Raw genomic sequence first — 22,941 nt, forward strand, 5'->3', positions numbered from 1 at the left:
AGTCACCTCCCAGCAAGCTCCACCTCCAACACTGGAGAATACAATTTGACATGAGATTTAGACAAGGACATATATTCAAACACATGCGTTGTGTTTCCATCGGATTATAAATTCTTTGAAGGCAAGTGTTCATGAATTTGTATTATTTTGTCATCCAAAATGTCTAGTATAGGACTTTGTGGGCATTAAATACATGTATTGGCTGATTGAGTTTCTCATGGTCTTCAGGATCTGTTATTGTAAATGTTCTTTGGTTTTCAAATACATTGCAAATTCTACTATTTTTTTCCTATTTAATATATTGGCTTCTCCTGAGATCATCGTTCCTGCTCCTGGAACACTTTTCCACCCTAAATTGTACTTTTTAAATCTTTCTTATTGTTTTCGTTTGCCTTCTGTTGCTTTACAGTGAGACTAAGGTCTACTCTCAACTTTAAAGCCCTTTTTCTAGCTTTTAATTGTGACAGTTTTCAAAATTCAAAAAGTTGAAAGAGTAGTGTAATGATCACCTTTCACTCACCTAGACCACCTAGAATCAACAGTTGTTTACATTTTTTCATACTTGTCTTATTTGTGTGTATTTATGTTTTATAGGAGTGAATGTCATGACATCTGTGGCATACTTTCACATGGTTCAGCTTGAAGCTCTTTATTGAACCATATAAACTCCCCAGCAGTCTCATTTCCTTTCTTCCAATTTTTAACAATTGTTCCGCTGCCATATTAGGAGGATCTCATTCTTATGACACTTTTGAAATTTCTTTGTCTTGCTGCAAGAGTTGATATTTAGAGTTATTGCAAATGTAGCATATTTACAAATATATTGTAAATGGCTGTATTCTATATTCTATGTTAAGGTTGACTTTAATTTTAATTGACTTCACAATCCTCAGCATGTGTGAGATGGTAATTCTTAAAATTTCAGATCCTCACAATTTAGAAAAGGAAGAATGAAAGTGCTATGAAAGCTAAGATGAACTGAATATTCAAGCTGTGTTTGATTACTTTGCTGAACATCAAAAATAGGTCCATAATTTAGTGTTGATATCTACGATAGACTTTCTTACAAAAGTAGTGTGGAAAGGTGTCAGAAGAGACAAGAAGGAAGAAAAGTAGAGGAATAAAAGCATCAGAAATAAAAAGTTACGGTAGCAACAGTTGAGTTTACCTACTTTGTTTCTGCAGTCCAGCTTTTTAACTTGTTTCCTCGTGTTAAAGAAGCAAGGAATCCCTAGTTCATGAGGCTACTATCAGAATTGTGTGTGATAGTTATTATCTTCCTTTTCCCTATGATAGTTATTATCTTCCTTTTCCCTAGACTAGTGGCCAGGACAAGTATAATGGATAGGCATTAACAAGGTTCAGAAGGCTGACTGTCTTAGTGTCCTTTAAAAACACTGGAATAGCCTAGTTGCACTACTTGGATGGATGGGAGATGAGAGGAAGGAAGAGCCTTTCACAGAAACCCTTATGCTGATAAACCTTTATTCAGACTCAGGAATGGCCAGTTTCTTTAAGATAATAGATTACAGCTGCTATGTTTATTATTTGTTACGGTTATTGCGTGCCAATTATGGACCAGCTTCTGCGTGTACTGTTTTCTATTTTATTATGATATCATTCAGTTCCCAAATTCAAAATTATTACTTGCCCAAGAGCACTTAATAAAAGTAGACCTAGGATTTGAAGTGAACCCAGCATTCTGATGATACATTCTTTCTAAGGAGGAGAATTGGAAGCTGCTTCATCAGATCAGGAAGGGTTGACAAATAAGGTAAATTTAATGGGTATTAGATATTAGATGAAATGCCAAACGTAGATGGATAAAAACTAATAACATGTAGATAAGAAAATGAGGGAGGAAAGGGTGTGAAAACCCCCCTTGGGCTATGTACTAAAATGGAATAAGAGTGATAGTGATTGGTTTAAATGACACCAAGTTATATAAACAGAAGATTAACATGGTTTCTGGAAAAGAAGTTTTCCTGGTCTCTAGAGTTACTGGAAGATTTGCTGTAGTTTTAGAAGGAGCCAATGAGTTTGATTTCTACAGTTTTGACAATATTGTTTTTTAAAGGTTAAAATGGAATTTAAAGGAAGTGTGGCGTGGGTTGGCTTAAGGGCTGAGTGAGGTGGAGTGAGAGAAATCCATGGGGAGTGCTGACAGTGGAGATTTCCAGGACTGGTGCTTGAGGCTAATTTGGGTTTTAAATTTAGAAAAGAGAATGCACATGAAATATTTTAATTTGCTAGTGGTACAAATCTCTGTATGTAGCATAATGTAAAGCTAATGAAAATATATTTTCAGAAGCTCTCTTCAAGTTATATGAGACAGCAAAAAGTAAATTAATTTGCTCAAGGACGAATTGAGAAAGTATATCTGAAGAGAAACAGTTACCGTGTTTTTGAGATGATGAGCTCCAAGCTGTCAGTTTAGAACATAGGAAGGAAATAAAGAACTGTCCTTGAAGAATTTAAGCTTCTGGGTAGAAAGGCTAATGAAAGTAACAGTGTTATTCTATACTTACATGAAACTTTAACATGTAAATCTTAAACTCTGCTGTAATTCTCTATGACATGCCTTTTAAGAAGGATATGAGAATAGGTCAAGGTCCTGAGAAGAGCAGCTGGCATGATCAAGGAGATAGATGATTCAGAAGATTGAGACTCAAAGGAGATAGGAGAGAGTGCAGAAAATGAGAATAATGTTTTCCCTCAATCTTAGACTCTTAGAGCCAAAAGTTGTCCCATGAAACTTCAGAGAGGACATCATAAGCTAAGCAAAAATTTGTATTACTTCATCAATTGGGTAGAAATGGGAGAAACATTTACCCTAAATTTATATGCCCTGAGACAGTGCCTAAAATTTTTCACATGGCCTCAGGCTTTCAAACTTTATGCCTTGTGTTTGACCCTCTGAGATTTGAATTCAAATAATACTGAAAAATACCTGGAAAACAGTGCTGAAGGATGTACTAGAATTCTAATCCAGCTTACTGCTTGTTTTTGTAGGGCCTTCAGGCTAAGAATTATTTTTACATTTTTAAGTGGTTGGAGAAAAAAATCAAAAGAAGGATGATATTTAGTGATGAGTGAAAATTACATGAGAATAAAATATCAGTGCCGTAAGTGAAAGTTTTATTGGGCTACAGCCATGCTCGCTTGTGGATGTAGTGTCTGCGGCTGCTTTTGCACTGCGGCAGTGGCAGAGACCCAATGTCCTGTAAAGCCTAAGACATTACTCTCTGGCCCTTTATGGGAAAAGTTTGCTAGCCTCTTGGATAGACTAATAAAATTAGCGTCATTTTTCCAGGAAAAGAAAAGATTGTAGTGGCTAGAGGAAAAATGTTAAATAGATGAAGAAATACTGTATACAGTCATGAACCGCATAACGTTTCGGTCAACGACAGACCAGTGGCCTTACAAGATGATAATGGAGCTAAAGATTCCTATTGCCTAGTGACATCATAGCCATTGTAACATCACAGTGTAATTACCTTATTTTTAAAAAATTTAGCGTAGCCTAAGTTTACAGTGTGTAAGTCTACAGTTGTGTACAGTAGTGTCCTAGGCCTTCACGTTCATTCAGCGCTCACTCACCCAGAGCAGCTTCCAGCCTTGCAAGTTCTATTCATGGTAAGTGCCCTATGCAAGTGTAACATTTTCTCCTTTTAGACTGCATTTTGATTGTACCTATTCTATGTTTAGATGTGTTTAGCTACACAAATACCATTGTGTTAACAGTTGCCCACGGTATTTAGTACAATCCCATGTTGTTTAAGTATGTGATGGACCACCATATATATACCCCCAGGTGTGTAGTAGGCTACACCATCTGGATTTGTGTGGGTATGCTCTATGATAGTCCCACAACAAAATCCCCTAATAACACATTTCTCCAAACACATCCCTGTCGTTAAGTGACACATGGCCGTAAATGGTGCTGAGCATCATGCTGTTCTTTCCCGTGCTGTTCTTTCTGTTTCTGGTCTAACACAGAGGCCGTTAGCCTCCTGGGACTATTTACATTTAATTAAATACAACTTAAAATTCAGTTCTTCAGCTACATTGACTGCATTCCAAGTGCCCAATAGCCACATGTGGCTGGTGGCCACCATATTTGAAGAACATTTCCATCATTGCTTAAAACTCTGCTGGACATGGCTATGTAATAGTAAATACGGTACTTTATGCCAGGTGCTGCTCTTGAATCGTCTCAAAAACTTCTTGAAGTAGGGATTATTATCACTTCTGTTCTACAGATCAGAACGTTGAGGAACAGGGAAGTGGAGAAACTTGCCTAGAATCACACAACTAGTGTCAGAGGCAGGATTTAAACCCACACAGCCTAGCTTCAGAGTCTTGCTTCTTAATCATTTCGTGCTGAGAAAGGTTGAGAGTGAGGAATACGCTTAATTGTAGCAAGAGGGACATGGCTTATGTGTTGACAGTGCTGTACAGATTTTGAAAAACAAAACATAGAAAAGTTGTGTAGAGTATAATAGCTGCATTCCTTCCTAGAAGGAAATCGAGAGATAGGAATTGGACTAGTATTTTGGAGACCCTTCAGTCTTCTTTATGTTAAATGGATCATTTGAATTCTGACATATCTTCATAGCAGTGTTGACCCTTTCTAATTAGTGGAAATTATTTTGGCAAAGGAAGCTTTAATGGGAATTTTGTCTGCACAACGGTTGTATGTATTTGTGTTAATTCAAGCATGCTGTAGTGCTACAATATCATGTCCTATTACCTTGTTAGCTGTGTTGAAGGCTGTGTTGCTGTTGCGTTATAATTTCACTTGAGTAGAGGTGTAGGGGCCACAAATGATGCCGTTGTTGGTATTACATGCAAAGGCTAATGCCCTCTGTTGTATAGCATGAATATTGGGTGAGCATTTTAGTGGATGAACACTTCCCTCTTCTAAATATTACTAAAGGTATTTGGTTTTATTTTAACAAATGCATAGCATTTCATGTCTCAGGCACTATTTGGAGTACTTTGTAAACGTTAACTTATTTAATCTCCCTATCCGTATGAGAAATACTGTTTTTTTTTTTTTTTTTTTTTTTGAAATGGAGTCTCGCTCTGTTGCCCAGGCTGGAGTGTAGTGGTGTGATCTTGGCTCACTGCAACCTCTGCCTCCAGGGTTCAAGCAATTCTCCTGCCCCAGCCTCCCCAGTAGCTGGGATTACAGGTATGTGCCAGTACGCCCGGCTAATTTTGTATTTTTAGTAGAAACGGGGTTTCGCCATGTTGACCAGGCTGGTCTCAATCTCCTGACCTCAGGTGATCCGCCCGCCTTGGCCTCCCAAAGTGCTGGGGTTACAGGCATGAGCCACTGCGCCCAGCCGAGAAATACTGTTATCCTCATTTTGCAGATAAGGAAACCGAAGCACCCATGAAGCACATTTGACTCATGTGGTCAAATGTTTAATAATTTGACCACAGTCACACAGTTAGACAAGTAATGGCACCGGGATTTGAACCCAGGCAGTCTGACCACAGAACCTGTAATCTTGCCTGCTGTGTTTTGCTGCCTTTCTGGTGGCAGTGGACTATTGATTTGTTTTAATTGTACACCAACCGTCTCGTCTTGCTTTGGGGGATGTTAGCAAGTGTAGAGGACTGTTGACAGCACTGGTAAGTGAAATCAAAATGACAAGTGTGGCTCCGTGGCACTCCCAGAAGCCTCATGACTAGTCCAAAGGCAGTGTACAGCTCTAACGCTATAAAATAAATACTTGTCCCAGTTGAACAGCTCTTAATCATTTTTTGATTAGCACCAAAGGTACTTCAGGGCACACGTGACTTGCTGGCTTCTTCAGCTAGTAAATTCTGTCATGAGTAGCCTGAGCTCCTTTTTTGAGAGGGTGGCTCAGTGTTATGGGTCCTGTAGAACTTCAGCTACACCTGGGAGAAATTTTGGAAGCTTCAGTAGGAAAGTGTAGTTTAAAATTAGCCTATATTTCCCGGGAAGTTGATACAGCTTATCTCCCTCTACCCTGTTGTTGAGCTTGATCTGGTCATTGCCACCTTCTTCACTGCTACTACCTTGTAGTTCAGTGTTCTTAAATTGATGGAAGAGGTCCTTCAAAGTTAGACCATGTGGTCATTGTCTATCCCTGTGTGTTTAAGAGTACACATGTGCATGGAATTGTATTTCCAGTATAGTTAATCTAGAAATTTCTAACCAACTTGGCAGCATTTCTTGGTTGCTTGCTGTGAAAATGCTAAAAAAATTTGTTTAAAAATTTTTGTGCTGCAGAGTGTAATACCAAATTTGGAAACCAGATTTTTAAAAACAGCATCTATATTAATATGATAAATGCTTTTAGTTAAAATACCTTATTAATTTTTTAGAAAATTTAGAAAGCATTTAAAAACTATTGGAGACATTTGCAACTCTGAAAATTATTTTAGTGTATTTTTAAAATTAATTATTTAAAAAAATTTTAAGACACAGTCTTGCTCTGTCACCCAGGCTGGAGTGCAGTGGCGCCATCATAGCTCACTGTAACTTCAAACTCCTGGGCTCAAGTGATCTTCCTGCCTCAGCCTCACAAGTAGCTAGGAATACAGGCTCATGCCATTGTGCCCAGCTAATTTTAAAAAATTTAAAAAAAATTTTTGTAGGAACGGGGTCTCGCTGTATTGCCCGGGCTAGTCACAAACTCCTGGCCTCAAGTGATCTCCCACCTCAGCCTCCTAAGGGGCTGGCATTACAGGTGTGAGCCACCATTCCTGGCCTTATTTTGGTATATTTTAAATGTATATAAATCCAGTCAGTGAATGGATTTGTAACAGAATTGTTTAAAGTTGACTGGAATTATAACATTTTACATTTCAGACATGTCAAATTCTTTTTTAATTCTAAGCATGACTTAAGGCTTTGTATCCTGTTGTTTATATTCTGATTTTGTGTTTCCTTATTTTCAGGCCGAAATAGAACTATTTGTGAACAGACTTGATTCAGTGGAATCAGTTCTTCCTTATGAATACACAGCGTAAGTTTTTCAGCTTGGCTTTTATGTAAAATTTTATGTGACTTATCAGAATTTTGTACATTGAGAACTTTGTTTTCTCACAGTTATGGACAAGCCTGAAAATATTTTTTAAGGTGTACTCTTCCAAGGTGTGGTTAAAAATGTGATCTTTTTTTTAATGTTTCTTTGTAATACAACAGAAGCACTGACTAAACAATGGATTTCTTTTTTTATCTGACTAAACAAAAAACTATTTTGTTTTCTTAACATTTTAAAATTATAAATAGCTCCACATATTTTTAAACAAAATTTTTATGTCCCACATAATCAGTTCCCAGAAATAACTACTTTGATGTCTACCTCCACATTTTTTCTCTGAATAAATAGTGTAATCTATATAATCACATTTATACATTTTTGTTTTAAACAGAAGTAGATTCATAGTATTTATTTTTATTTTTATTTTTTTGAGACAGAGTCTCACTGTATTGCCCAGGCTCAAGTGCAGTGGCGCGATCTTGGCTTGCTGCAACCTTTGCCTCCCGCGTTCAGGCGATTCTCCTGCCTCAGCCTCCCAAGTAGCTGGGATTATAGATGCATGCCACCACTTCTGGCTAAGTTTTGTATTTTTAGTAGAGACGGGTTTCACCATGTTAGCCAGGCTGTTCTCAAACTCCTGGTCTCAAATGATTCACCCACCTTGGCCTCCCAAAGTGCTGGGATTACAGGCGTGAGCCACTGCACCTGGCCCATACTATTATTTTTGATTGGCACCTTGTTTTTCTCATTGAATATATTGTGGGCATCTTTCCATGTCAATACATAGCTACCTCGCTCTTTTTAGTAGCTGTTATTATTTCCATTTTAGAAATTGTATAGATTCCATGTACACTTACTTTCACTAGTTTCCTATTTACCAACATTTGATTATTTCCGGGTTCTTTGTTTGCTTTTGAGACAAGGTCTTGCTCTGTTGCCCAGGCTGGAGTGCAGTGGCACGATCATGGCTCACTGCAGCCACAACATCCTGGGCTTAGGTGATCCTCTCATCTCACCCTCCTGAATAGCTGGGACCACAGGCATGTGCAACCATGCCCGGCTAATTTTTTTTTTTTTTTTTTTTTAATTTTTTGTGGTGATGGAGTACCACTATGTTGTCCAGGCTGTCCTCAAACTCTTGGGTTCAAGTGATCCTTACACCTTGGCCTCCCAAAGTGCTGGGATTACAGGCATGAGCCATTGCGCCTGGCCCTGTTTTTTGATATTGTGAAAAATGCTGCATGAATATCCTTTATTCATTTGACCATTGTATACCATATTGGGTCTAAAACTGTTGCTAAAATTTAGTTTAATTTCTCAGCTATTTAAGAGTTTTAAAAGAAAATAGTTTGCTGTAGAGAAAAGCATACACAAAAAAGTTACGACTGTCCTAAAGAGTTCATATACCTAAGTATGTCTAAGAAAAGAATACAAAATACATGAATGGGTAGACTATAATTCATCTAATTATTGGATACTTAAATTTTTTTCTAGTTTTTGTTTTGTTAAACATCTTTAAATCTTTGTGGATATTCTTAGGAAAAGTCAGTGGATCTGTGGAGAATCTTCATTTGGGAACTTCCCAGCCCTAGTTTTTTGTTTTTTTTTTTTAATCACCAGAGACCCACCTTCCTCTTTAGGAATCTCACTAATCTGTTACTATTACTGTACTGATCTCAGATATTCCCCATATCATTCCAGGGTGAGCACAGAACTGCCCTTTAATTTTCTGTGGCAAAGCTGAAATTAAGCTGTAATGTTTAAACAGAACTTTATTAAAGTCGGTTAGTAATACAAGGGAATTACAACACGGAGAATCTTATAGGTGACTGACTACATCTTCTCCACAGCACTCTTCACAGAGGGTCTGTTTAGCCGTGCTTCACATATTGGGATGTGTTGGCAAGTGTACTGAGATGAGACAGAACTGCAGGTAGACTTGACATACATTACTGAAATGTCATTTTTAATTAAAGATTTGAATTAGAAAGATATAGAAAGGAGATAAGTTATGCAAAATTTGCTTGAATAATAAGGATCTAAATAATTTTATTATTGGAGTGAACAAAAATAAATTATAATGAGTCAATTTAAAAGATATTGTAATATGCATTCTAATAAGAGAATGTTATTTAGAAAAAATATTCGAAGGCATAATTTTAGGTGTTTTGTTTTTTTATGAGGAGAGATGTGGTACGTAGGACTTGGAGTATGGATAGATTTCTTACTCATCTACTAGAGCTGCTACAATAATCAGTACCTAATCTGCTCTCAAGATTGGCTAGGTGTTTGATATTTCATCGTTCCCTTTTATGTATAAAAATTTAAATATTCTTCTCCCAGGTTTGATTTTTGCCAAGCGTCAGAAGGAAAGCGCCCATCTGAAAATCTTGGTCAGGTACTATTCGGGGAAAGAATTGAACCTTCACCATATAAGGTTTGTATTTAGTGTTACATAATAATTATTTACTTACAGCTTTTGTTTTTGTTATTTAAGAAAAGCCTGAGATAACTCAGCTATCATTGCTAAGGAGGAGTTCATTTCTCTTTTTCATCTAGGAATAGTTTCTTAAAATCAAAGTTAGAAGGATCCTTCTCCTTCTCACAGTGTGTCATTGATAAGTCTGTCTTAATGAACATTCACGCAACTAATGTTAGGAATGTTAAGACGGTGGCTTAAAGGGCAGGGCTCAGATGCTCTGCCTCCTTTACAGAGGGTCCTGAAACCCGGTTCCTGGAACCCAGCTTCCAGTCATGAGAGGTTGTCTCAGCTGCTCTGTGTCTCTTTCCCCCTGTTTTCCAGCAGTGTCTAGAGACACTCTCCGTTAGCACGTACAATGCTGCCTGGGCTCCCGCACTGGGATTTTTGGAAGCTAATCTTTCTTTTTTTTTTTTTTCCAGACAGAGTCTTGCTCTGTTGCCCAGGCTGCAGTGTAGTGGTGAGATCTCAGCTCACTGCAACCTCTGCCTCCCGGGTTCAAGCAATTCTCGTGCCTCAGCTTCCCGAGTAGCTGGGACTATAGGTGCATGGCACCATGCCCAGCCAACTTTTTGTATTTTTAGTAGAGATGGGGTTCCACCATATTGGTCAGGCTGGTCTCAAACTCCTGAACTCAAGTGATTTGCCCGCCTCGGCCTCCCAAAGTGTTGAGATTACAGATTTGAGCCAGTATGCCTAGCCTAACCTTTCTATTTTGATGTATTTGGAACATCTTTGGTACATTTTTCGAACACCAGTTAAACCAAACTAAGCACAATATAAGGTATTCTTTTCAACATATGTACTTCATCATCTCTCAGAATTCTTTTGCCTTTAAATCTGTTATCTTTTAAGCCTATTATCCTTCCACATTGCATAATCCCTGTTTGTTTTGTATCTGTTCTCCTACTGTACAAAGAACAATGGTCTTTTGCTTTTAGAAACATTAAAGTAGTTTATTATAATAATGTATCACCATTTAAAAAAATTAAATGATGCAGAAGAATAAATAATAATAAATGTGCAGTTCCACTTCACAGTTTATTAAAATTTCCTGAAAATTTTCATACACCTATAAGCTTATATTAAATAGATTAGATTTACTTATTTGTTTTAACATACTATATGCCACACTTTGCATTTTTCCTTTAACTCTTTACCATGGGCATCTGTCCACATGAGAATGTGTGTTCTGATGGCTCTAACTTGACTCCAGGTATTATTCCCCAGCCCGACAGCTTCCTCTCCTGGCTTCGCGTCTCTGCTATGTCTTAGACCTCATACATAGCCACCTTCCCTGCTTTCTCACGAGGCACCCCCATCTCCCTCGACATTTTATTACATGGAGCACAACATTTATTATCTGTCCAGCAAATCCCGAAGCCTAGATTCATCTCACCAACCATCTTACTCCCTCCAGCACCTGCACCTACTCTGTGAAGCCCTGGGGGAAAAGAAACATCACTGTGCAAATTTAATCCACTACAAGTTGATTGTTTTTGACTGTAAATATATCCTCTTCAGATGTTCTTTTTTTTTCTTTTCTTTTTTTTAAGAGATGGAGCCTTGCTCTGTCACCCAGGCTGGAGTGACGTGGCACAATCATAGGTTACTGCAGCCTCAGACTCCTAGTCTCAAGTGATCCTCCTGTCTCACTCCCCTGAGTGGCTAGGACTATAGATGCATACCACCACATCCAGCCAATTTTTAAATTTTTTATAGAGACAGGGTCTCACTCTGTTGCCCAGGCTTGTCCTGAACTTCTGGCTTCAAGCAATCCTTCTGCCTCAGCCTTCCAAAGGGTTGGGATTATAGACATAGACGTGAGCCGCTGTCTGACGCCTTTCAAATACTTTTTTTTTCTTTTTCGAGACAGAGTGTCACTCTATTGCTCAGGCTGGAGTGCAGTGGCAAGATCTCAGCTCACTGTAACCTCCGCCTCCTGGGTTCAAGTGATTCTCCTGCCTCAGCCTCCCAAGTAGCTGGAATTACAGGCGTGTGTCACTATGCCCAGCTAATTTTTGTATTTTTCATAGAGACGGGGTTTTGCCAAGTTGGCCAAGCTAGTCTCAAACTCTCGACCTTAGGTGATCTGCCTGTCTCGACCTCACAAAGTGCTGAGATTACAGGCATGAGCCACCATGCCCGGCCCCCTTTCAAATATTCTAATCTGAAATTGTCTACCCTAAAATTGCCAGTAACTTTTAAAGTTTCCTAAACACAGTAGATTCAAAGGCCTAATGGGATGAAGTCATTGAGGAGGAAGGAACTCAAAGTGTATGGACATGGGTGCCATTGAGCAGGGCAGGCATGTAACTTGCGAAACACCTCTTCCCTCTTGGGATATTTGGAAGATTACTTTGAATGGTATTGCATTCTTCTTATAGCAGTTGACTGTTTTTAGGCATGCTTTTTAAATTTTACAATCTTAAATATTCCAGCAGCCTCTCAGCCCCATCTCTCTACTTATGTCTTGCCCTTGAGAAATGATGGGTGGGAAGAACATCAGTAATGCCCTTAGTGAACTAGGAAGACAGCAGGAGTCCCTAGCAGGAAACAGAAGGAAACCCAGCAAAATACTCAAACCCATGGGGAGGTGTTGCCCCTTGGGGCAGACTTTGAAGGCAGGTTACTCCCCTTAGTAGGACGTCATTGGGCACATTTCTGTTTCTGTGCAAGGACTGTTCCTTGCTCATACACAGGACCCTTTTTGGGGCCTAGGGCTTTTCAGATTTAATCGTTTGTTGTAGAAGTTGAGGTTAAATATAATAAAAGGAGAGCTTTAGAGTGGAGAAATTGTGTACCCAACATTTTCCCTGAGTCTTCTGGAATGTTTCAGGATCCATATCTGTACTAAAACAAATTCTCTAAGCCCCAAACTTAAAGGGACAGAGCAGGCACATTTTAAGGCCAAGGTGTAAGCCAGCCATAAATGTATTGACCAACGTTTTTCATTTCACTATTGATTTTTTATTTTCAAGGATTTTTATCTTTATGTATGTATTTATTTATTTCTTTTTTGAGTCTCACTCTGTGGCCTGGGCTGGGCCACGGCTCACTGCAGCCTTGAACTCCCAGGCTCAATAAATCCTCTCACCTCAGCCTCCTGAGTAGCTGGGACTACAGGTATGCCCACCATGCCCAGGTAATTTTTTTATTTTTTGGAGAGACAGGGTCTCACTATGTTGCCCAGGCTGGTCTTGAACTCCTGGGCTCAAGCAATCCTCCTGCCTTAGCCACCCAAAGTTCTGGGATTATAGGTGTGACCCACTACACCCAGCTTTATCTTATTTTAGATCTGCTGTAAAAACTGAGGTAACAACCAGCAACAAAATAAAATCCCAGTCTGCTTTGCCGTCTTTTATATTTGACTTCTGTTTAGGTCAGGAAAACAACAGTGCAAGATATTGTGTGTATTATGTGAAGCTGGAACCACATTTCACAGGACTATGAAATCTCATCTCCGATCTAAGCACTCATATTCATTCACTCAGTTAACACATTTGCTCAGTACCTTTCATGTGCCAGGCACTGTGATGGAATACAGCAGTGAGCAAAACAAAAATCTCTGTCCTCATGGATCTTTTATGCTGATGGGGAAAAGGAGACAAAATAAATTACCAGAATATATGTTTCAATTACTGAGGAAAGAACTATTGAAAATAAATCTGGGAAGGTGTGTGGGGAATTTCTAATTTTAAATAGGCTTACTGCAAAGGTGGATTTAAAATCTTAAAAAAGCCTTACCAAGAAGGTGACATTTGAGCAGAAGACCTGAAGCAAGTAAGGGAGTGAGCCATGTGAATATGTGGGGGAGGTGTTCTAGCTGAAGAGAGGCCCCAAGGTGTGTAACTTGAGCAGGTGAGCAAGATAGAGCATAGTAGGCAGTGGGCACAGAGAAGTAACAGGACCACATTACAGAATGACTCAGAGGCCACTGTGAGGATTGGCCTTTACATCTGAGCAAGATGGTTAGTTAACACTGGAGGGTTTTGAGTAGGCTTCGATTTTACCAGGGTCACCCTGGCTGCTGTACTGAGAATGGACCGTGGGGGTGCGAGGGGAGAAGCCAGGAGACCAGTAGGAGGCCTTCTCCCTCATCTAAATATGATCTGTCTTGGGAGGGGTGAGGGGGTGGTGAAGAGGTCAGAATCTGTGAATCTGGCTGTGTTTTGAAGGTGGCCGACAGAATTTGCCAAGGGATGGGATGTGGAGTGTGGAGTTTCTATTTTCTAAGATGGGACAGTCTGTGGGAAGAGCCAGGTTGGGGGATGGGGAAGAGTTAGTTTTGGATGTGGTAAGTGAGAGGTGTTTATTAGGTGTCCAAGCAGAGATGCTGAATAAACAGCCAAATATATGCTTTTGGAGTTTGGAGAAGGGCTTCATCCTGGATATACACAGTATATATTTGAGAATCATCAGTGTATAGATGGTATTTACAGCCACAGAATTGAAGAGATCCCCGAGGGAGTGGGTATAGATGAAGAAGACAAGATTTGAGGAGGCAGAGGACTCTCCCCATCCTCCTGACCTATAACACCAGGTGCCCCAAGGGCTCCTGGTATTGTATTTTTAGTAGAAACAGGGTTTTACCATGTTGGTCAGGCTGGTCTCGAACTCCTGACCTTAAGAGATCCGCCCCCTCTCAGCCTCCCAAAGTGCTGGAATTACAGGCGTGAGGCTCAGACCCTTGGGGCACCTGGTTTTATAGGTCGGGAGGATGGGGAGAGTCTAGCAAAGGACACTGAGAAGGAGCCACTGATGAGAAAGAAGGGTAACAGGGAGAATGTGGTCCCCGGAGGCCAAGGCAAGAAAGTGTTTCTAGGAGGAGGGATTGGTTGATTTGTCACTGATGGGTCAGGTGAGATAAGGACAGAGGATTGACCTTGGGTTTAGCCTTCAATGTGGAGGTCATTGATGTGAAAGCAGCCGTGATAGAATAGCCAGGTGGAGAGAGAATGGAAAGAGCAGTTGCAGGTGGACACATCTATAACTGTCTTGAGGACTTTTATTTTACTGGCAGTGAGAAAAAGAGTGGAAACTGGAGGATGGCATGGTTCAAAGAGGACTGTTTGTTTGTTTGTTTGTTTAGAGACAGTCTTACTCTGTCGTCCAGGCTCGAGTGCAGTGGTGTGATCTCAGCTCACTGCAACCTCCACCTCCGAGGCTCCAGTGCTTCTCTTGCCTTAGCCTCCCGAGCAGCTGGGATTACAGATGCCAGCCACCACACCTAATTAATTTTTGTATTTTTAGTAGGGACAGGGCTTTGCCATGTTGGCCAGGCTGGTCTCAAACTCCCGACCTTAGGTGATCTGCCCACCTTGGCCTCCCAAAGTGCTGGGAATAAGCCAAGGCACCCGCCCCAAAGAGGACTTATGATAGAATTTTTTTTTGTTTGTTTGTTTTTGAGACAGAGTCTTGCTCTGTAGCCCAGGCTGGAGTGCAGTGGCATGATCTCGGCTTACTGCAAGCTCCACCTCCCGAGTTCACACCATTCTCCTGCCTCAGCCTCCCAAGTAGCTGGGACTACAGGCGCCCGCCACTATGCCCAGCTTATTTTTTGTATTTTTAGTAGAGATGGGGTTTCATTGTGTTAGCCAGGATGATCTCGATCTCCGGACCTCGTGATCTGCCTGCCTTGGCCTCCCAAAGTGCTGGGATTACAGGCGTGAGCCACCGCTCCCAGCCAGGAGGACTTGTGATAGATCTTTAAGCAAGGTGTGTATGTGGATGAGTGTGATCAGTAGATATGGGAAAAGTGATGATTTAGGAGAGGGAAGGATTGCCGTGGGTGTCCTTGCTCTGGCAAGAAGGGATGGGACCTAGTGTACTGTTGGAGAGGTTGGCCTCAGTGAGCTCGTTCATCCATGGTAACTGGAGGGAAGGCAGAGACATGGGGCATGATGCTGGGAGGTAAATGTGGCAATTGCTCCTGATTCCTCAGTGAAGTAGGCAGCATGGCCACCCCATCTGTGAGTGAGGAGGGAGGCAGCAGCCAAGTAGGATCCAGGAGAGCTAATAGAGCAGGAGTGTGGAGCGGCTGCTAGGCTGCATCAGGGACCCTCTGACCAGCTGGTGGTTTGAAGTAACAGCAGCCAGCGTGCTTAATTGTGTATCTCCAGCTATTTCCAGCTGTGCTGCTGAGTTGGATTTAACCAGGTTTGTGGTTTTAACAAGTGAATACCAAAAAAGTGAGAGAAGAACACAGGATGTCAGGACATCCTTGGATGTTATGAAAGATGGAGATACTGTTGAACTTGGAGTTTGAGCTTGCACAGGGGGCATGTGAGGCCACAAAAGGAGTAAGAGACAGTGAAAAGACTGTAGGATCTGTCGATTCAAGTGGAGTCCAGGGCTTGTTGGAGGTGATGAACATTTGAGCCGGTGAGTTGGAACAACGGGAGGAGGTGCTTTGACACTGGGAAGCTTGAAATGGAGATAATGGCTGGGACTGCTGTCATTGATAAAGGCAGGGTGGAATGCGACCAGAGGAGGGAGTGCTTTGAAATTGGATGAAGACCAGAGTCACTGGAGGAGAGGGCAGAGGATCAAAATTTTGGAAGGATCGTTGATGTAGATGTAATCACCAAGAATCAGGAGCGAGGAGGAGTGTTGCAGTGACAGTGAGCCAGGAGCTGAGGGCCAGTGACCTGGGGTTGGTAGATGACAAGAACAGGAAGGAGTAGGGGCGGTGTGGTCTGATCACATGGGAGTCAAAGCTAGAGGTTTCTGGAGGAGGGAGAATGGTCTGGCCCAGCACTGGGGCCTATGAGAGAAAACAGGCACCACCAGCAAGACTCCAGTGAGGCAGCATCCCTCAGGGACAGCCAGGTTTTCATCAGAACAGGCTCCAGAAAACATTCTGAGAAGAGGTTGAGGAACTAGAGGGTGTTCTGCTGGTGACACATGAGTTTCAGGGCATAGTGGAAGGGATTAAGCAGTTGAGGGGGGATACATTTTGGGATTCAAATGTGGGAATGGAAGGATGACGTGGAAATCCTGGACTTCTGGTGGTGACTAATATTCAGAGGGTAGAGGGCATAATGGGATTGATTAGTCCTGCCCATTAGTCCTAATGGGTAGTAGTCCGTTCTGACCCTGCTGTGAAGAAATACCAGAGGCTGGGTAACTTATAAAGAAAAGTGGTTTAATAGACTCACGGTTCCATATGGCTGGGGAGGCCTCAGGAAAACAATCATGGCAGAAGGGGAGGCAACCATGTCCTTCTTCACATGGCGGCAGAAAAGAGAAGTGCAGAGTGAATCGGAGAAAGCCCCTTATAAAACCATCAGATCTTGTGAGAGCTCACTCACTATCACAAGAACAGTGTGGGGTACCGCCCCCATGATCTAATCACCTCCCACGAGGTCCCTCCCCCAACACGTGGGGATTACGATTCAGATCACAATTGGAGATGAGATTTGGGTGGGGACACTGAGCCAAACCACATCAATCCTGATGGTCTCAGGCTGCATGGAGGAGAAGTCTTGCCAGGAGTGTGCAGCCTTATATGATTTCCCTCAGATATGGACTTTGATATAATTTTTCTGCTATTTGCTAAAAGCTGGTGGTGAGATACATAACAATAACTGTTATTTAGTGAATACCTATTTTCATCAGTCAGCATGCTAGGTGTTTTGCACACACGTTTCTGTATTTAATCCGACAACCCTGCAAGGCAGGTACTGCTCCCATTTTACACATAAGTTAACTGAAGCTGAGGCAGGGTTACGCAGCTTTCCCTGGTCTCCTAACAAGATGGAGTTGACTCGTGCCCAGGTCTGACTCTAGATTGATATTTTGATTTTCAGAATTATTCCAAGGAGAAGGTTAAATCCTCACTGAAATAATTTAGGAAAAATTATAATCCCACGTTTTCCCGAATAGAAACAGAACAGTGCTGTGCTTGCGTGTTATAAGGAGGATTTGTTTCCCTTGGGAGCTAAGAATATTTAAAAATCCTTAGCAAAACATAAATAAAATACAATTCCATCCGTAACCAAACATGATTTAAAATATTATAAAATTCCCAACTAAACACATGACAGGGAGAGGCTGTAGGGTGTTGTGCTGAAGAGCATGTTCTTCGGAGCTCAACTCACTTGGCTCAGATCCTGGCTATGCCGATGCTCAGTTATGTGACTTGGTGCTCCAGTTTTCTCATCTGTAAAAGATGGATAAGGGTTGTTTGGAGGATTACATGAGGCTTGATATATACAAAGTACATGGAACATAGGAAGCACTAAACAGATGTTACCTATTACTACATTAATGTCACCTTAGTCTTGCTATTTCCTTCACAATTGAACACACAGGTTGACTCACCTAATGAAGTGAGCACTGGATTGAGGTGTCAGATTTGCCATTTTGGTGTAATATTGTCTCTCTCTGCTTAACTTACTTTAAGTTTGGTGTCTGTGCTTCTGATTTCTTAGTGTGTATACTTTTTTGTTTTTCCATTTTCCACTTTTTAAGAATGAATCTTTAAGGTTCATATAAGGTTTAAAATATCAACTAGTGGTACAGATGTGGCTGTATTGGAAATAGCAATGCAGACAGAATGAAAGCATTGGCTGACAGGTGGCAGCAGTGGACTATGCTTAAACATTCACTTAGCTGCTTCACTGCACCTGCTTTAGGGATGTTAATAAACACATACATACAAAAGAGTGGGCTGCTTAGAAGTGAACCATGCCATTTTTTAAATTACCTTATGTAATAAAATTTGAATTTATTAAAAGATGCAATTATGGCTGGTTGTATAGCTGGTAAATTTCAGCCTTCTGGAGTCATGTTTAGCCTGATTTTAGACATCTGAATGTCACATGCTGTCTTGTTCACTGCTGAATCTCTATCACCTGACACTTAAAGAGGTCACTTAACATCTGTTGATTATTTGAACATAAAAATTTGTCTGCTTGTTACTAGAAAGCCATTAACTCCAGAATTCCTAAGACATGACCATGAGATATTACTAGGAGAGACTAAAGTTCCATTTTTGTTCTACATGGGATTTTTTTTTTCTCTTCTAGAACTTATTTACATTTAAAAGGTAAGTCGATTGAAATTACCAAAAAGAACGTATCAAAGGAAAACTTGAGGACAAGTCTTTAGAGAAACACAGTAGGATTAAAATTTAAATCTGATTCAGCTATGAGGAATTTAAAAATTTATTTATTACCAATATTAATGCACTTAAGTAATTTAATGGGACTAGCCCTTTTACTCTATTTGTGATATTGGTATGAAGAACCTGGATATTTTTTCTGAATTTGCTTTCCACTTCCTTTTAATACAGTTTACGTTTAATAAGAAGGAGACCTGTAAGCTTGTTTGTACAAAAACATACCATACAGAGAAAGCTGAAGACAAACAAAAGTTAGAATTCTTGAAAAAAAGCATGTTATTGAATTATCAACATCACTGGTAAGGCATGAATATTTTCGATTTTGGGGTTTATCCTTTCCATATGAAATCTTTGTTGCTTTGACTATATAAATTACTTGATTGTGTAAAATATAGCAAATTAATTGATTTCCTTTTTTTTGTTACTAGTGGTCGTAGCTTGAAGTAGTGACTCTTAGTTAAAGATGACAACATCATTTAAAGTATCGTCTTTTAACTGTGTTTAGATTACTGTAATATCTGGTATTTCTTTTGATACATAGATCTGGTACATAGAGTAGTTATTTTTATTCACATACAGGCATACCTTGGGGATACTGAGGTTCAGTTCCATGCCACTGCAATAAAGCAAATAACACAATAAAGTGAGTCACATAAAGTTTTTCTTGGTTTCCCAGTGCATATAAAAGTTATGTTTATACTACATATAGTCTATTAAGTGTGCAATAACATTATGTCTAAAACAACTCTGTAAGTACCTTAATTAAAAAATACATTATTGCTTAAAAAAAAAAAGGCTGACACAAAGAGAGAAAGTGAACACATGCTGTTGAAAAAATGGCACTGATACAGGCATGGTGGCTCACGCCTGTAATCCCAGCACTTGGGAGGCTGAGTCGGGTGGATCACGAGGTCAGGAGATCGAGACCATCCTGGCTAACACAATGAAACCCCATCTCTACTAAAAATACAAAAGATTAGCCAGGTGTGGTGATGGGCTCCTGTAGTCCCAACTACTTGGGAGGCTGAGGCAGGAGAATGGCGTGAACCCCAGAGGCGGAGCTTGCAGTGAGCTGAAATCGTGCCACTGCACTCCCGCCTGGGCGACAGAGCAAGACTCTGTCTCAAAAATAAAAAAAAAAGAAAGAATGGCACTGATAGATTTGCTTAATGCAAGGATGCCACAAACCTTCAATTTCTAAAAAACACCATATCTGCAAAGCACAGTAAAGTGAAGTGCAATAAAACGAAGTATGCCTGAATAGTTAACAGTAGCATATTATGCTTTGGGGAGAAGGGCCTGGGTCAGTCTTCTAGTGAAAACACTGTTTTTTACTTGTGGGCTATGAAAAAAATCACAGGAAAACAAAACTTAACTTTTGTTTGATAAATAGCATCAACTTCAAATAAAACGCTTACATTTTGCTTAGCCTTTTATTTTGTAAACATGACATAACATTAAAAAATTCTGTACCAGTTTGTATCAGAATCAAAAAGTATTTAAAACTGTCCTGTTTTTCCTTCCAAAGTAGTATATACTTATTATACAATATTCAAACATAGAATTTTTTTTTTTTTTTTCTGAGATGGAGTCTCTCACTGTTCCCCAGACTGGAGTGCTGTGGCGTGATCTCGGCTCACTGCAACCTCCGTCTCCTGGGGTCAAGTGATTCTTGCATTTTAGCCGCCTGAGTAGCTGGAATTACCTGTGCCCGCCACCACACCCGGCTAATTTTTGTATTTTTAGTAGACATGGGGTTTTACCATGTTGGCCAGGCTGGTCTCGAACTCCTGACCTTAAGACATCCGCCCCTCTCAGCCTCCCAAAGTGCTGGAATTATAGGTGTGAGCCACTGCGCCCGGTCAAACATAGAATATTTTTAAAGACTTTCAAAATCCAACATTTGAAGTATAACCATTGCTATTCTTCTGAGTAATTTTGCTTGGAAATGCCTATATTCTGTGGGGATCATAGTTTACATATGTTTTGCCTTTTCTAGAAAGTGTAAGATGCTTTCAGTGGCGAACAGGAGGACTGTCTTCATGCATTTCCTTTTGGATGTTTGTCCTGTCAGTATATTAGATCACATTGTTTGCTCACGCCAATAAGGTTAGGAACCGTGGATCTCAGCTGAGACCTGACCAGATCCTGTGGCCTCGCATTCCCTCCTACCCCTTAGTTTTCCTCCTCCTCCACCCCACCCAACCCCCATACGCATAGAACCCTGGGTTGCTGAGTCCTGTGCACAGCCATGAACTAGTTTGTGATGGGAAGGATTCATTCTGACTGGCCAGACCTGGGTAACATCTACCTGAACCCCATAAGAATGGGTTCTGTGTAGGCTAGTGGGGCTCTGTTGGAAGGAGGGAGATGGTGCTGTTAGAAACCTGCCTGTTATGCTTGTGTCAGCTTCTTTGTCATCTGACCCTCAGTGCAAATAGGAACTTTAAAGACTCCTTTGTCTCCCCATTTCTTTCGTTTCTGGTAAACGAAGAGCTTGTTTCCCCTAAACTACCATAGAAATACTGCTTATTTGCTAGATCAATGCATATCAATTGCATATCAGCCTGGGATATGTTTACTTATTGTTAAGTAATTGAAATTTCCCTTGTTGTTTTTCTTTGTAATCTTCAAAATAATATTTAAGCCTCAGTTCTTATCTTCTCATATTAGCCCTATCCACCTGCGTTTACTGCAATAGCTATCAGTTTGTTGACTGACTAAAAGAATGACTGTTAAGGTCTGTGGGTGATTTTTTTTTTTCTTTTTTTTTGAGACGGAATCTCGTTCTGTCGCCCAGGCTGGAGTGCAGTGGCGCAATCTCAGCTCACTGCAAGCTCCGCCTCCCGGGTCCACGCCATTCTCCTGCCTCATCCTCCTGAGTAGCTGGGACTACAGGCGCCTGCCACCACGCCGGCTAATTTTTTGTGTTTTTAGTAGAGACAGGGTTTCACTGTGTTAGCCAGGATGGTCTCGATCTCCTGACCTCGTGATCCGCCCGCCTCGGCCTCCCAAAGTGCTGGGATTACAGGTGTGAGCCACCGCACCTGGCCTTGTGGGTGATTTTTTTTAGCTCTTTTTTCTACCCTCTGTGCTTAGAATACTGTTTAGTCAGCCCAGCACCGTGGCTCATGCCTATAATCCCAGCATTTTGGGAGGCCAAGGCAGGCAGATCACCTGAGGCCAGGAGTTTGAGACCAGCCTGGCCAACATGGCGAAACCCCATCTCTACTAAAAATACAAAAATTAGCCAGGTGTGGTGGCAGGCGCCTGTAATCCCAGCTACTTGGGAGGCTGAGGCAGGAGAATTGCTTGAACCAAAGAATACTGTTTAGTCTTGCTCCTGAAGGTAGTAGAAGCAGTTCTTCAGTAGCCTCCTGACAGGAAAGTACTTAGAGATATTTTTAACTAATTTATGATGCAGTTAACAAAGATTTCATTATAATGCCAAGATGCTTAATAACAAGAAAGAATAAATAAAATAGTGTACAAACTAAGCAAGCATCAGACAGTAAAATTTACTGAATGATTTGTAATCAGCATATCAATTGCAAACTTCAACTATTCTGCTTTAAAAAAATTACCTGAGAAAGTGCTGGTAAATAATGATTTTGCAGTTGAATCAGAAAAGTTGATGATTTTAAGTGTAACCCTTAAATCAGTTCAGTATACATTTGGAAAATGTTGATTCACATTGATGAATTTATTGAAACCATTATTTGAGTATATTCTGTCCATGACCTATTTCAGAGAGATTTTACTGTATAACTTGATTTTAAGCATAGACAGTAGAGTTGACACATAAAATACCATGTACCCATGGGAATTTACAGTATTCTGTTAGGGAGTTTGTGAATATAGCACATTTTATTTTATACTTTGCACTAAGACATACTGGGGAGAGCATAATCATTTTCTAAATCATAAAGCAATACATGCCGATGAGAAAACACAAGCAGTACAAGAAAATATTAAGTAAAAGTAAGTCTTCTGTCAGTCGCAGCCTCATTTCTATTCTACAGAACTAACACTATTATTTCTCATGTGTGTTTCTATATTTACTATGCATATGCAGGTATAGAAAAGGGTGTGTCCCTTTTTAAAATAATGCAACTAAAATATTGTACACGTTATTCTGCAGCTTGCTCATTTTATTTAAGAAAATATTACGGACTTTTTTCAGGTCAGGTAACATTGTAAATCTATAACCTCCTCCGTCTTTTCCATAATTTCATAATTCACTGCATGAATCAATCATAATTTCTCCCCCATGACATCGGAACCGTGCTCTAGTTTATTATTCTCACTAT

At 40.4% G+C, this 22,941-nt stretch overlaps 1 protein-coding gene across 2 annotated transcripts in view; it reads left to right on the forward strand.

Annotated features, from left to right (window-relative positions):
* The window catches only part of TM9SF2 (transmembrane 9 superfamily member 2), a 67,502-nt gene that overhangs the window by 14,431 nt on the left and 30,130 nt on the right, over nt 1-22,941 (forward strand). For both annotated transcript variants that reach the window (XM_004054684.5, XM_063697477.1), the window contains exons 4-6: nt 6,940-7,007; nt 9,369-9,462; nt 18,803-18,930. In XM_004054684.5, the coding sequence (XP_004054732.2) occupies nt 6,940-7,007; nt 9,369-9,462; nt 18,803-18,930 (290 nt within the window). The remainder of the gene's footprint in view (nt 1-6,939; nt 7,008-9,368; nt 9,463-18,802; nt 18,931-22,941) is intronic.

Source organism: Gorilla gorilla, chromosome 14 (genome assembly GCF_029281585.2).
Source record: "Gorilla gorilla gorilla isolate KB3781 chromosome 14, NHGRI_mGorGor1-v2.1_pri, whole genome shotgun sequence".
Taxonomy (NCBI): domain Eukaryota; kingdom Metazoa; phylum Chordata; class Mammalia; order Primates; family Hominidae; genus Gorilla; species Gorilla gorilla.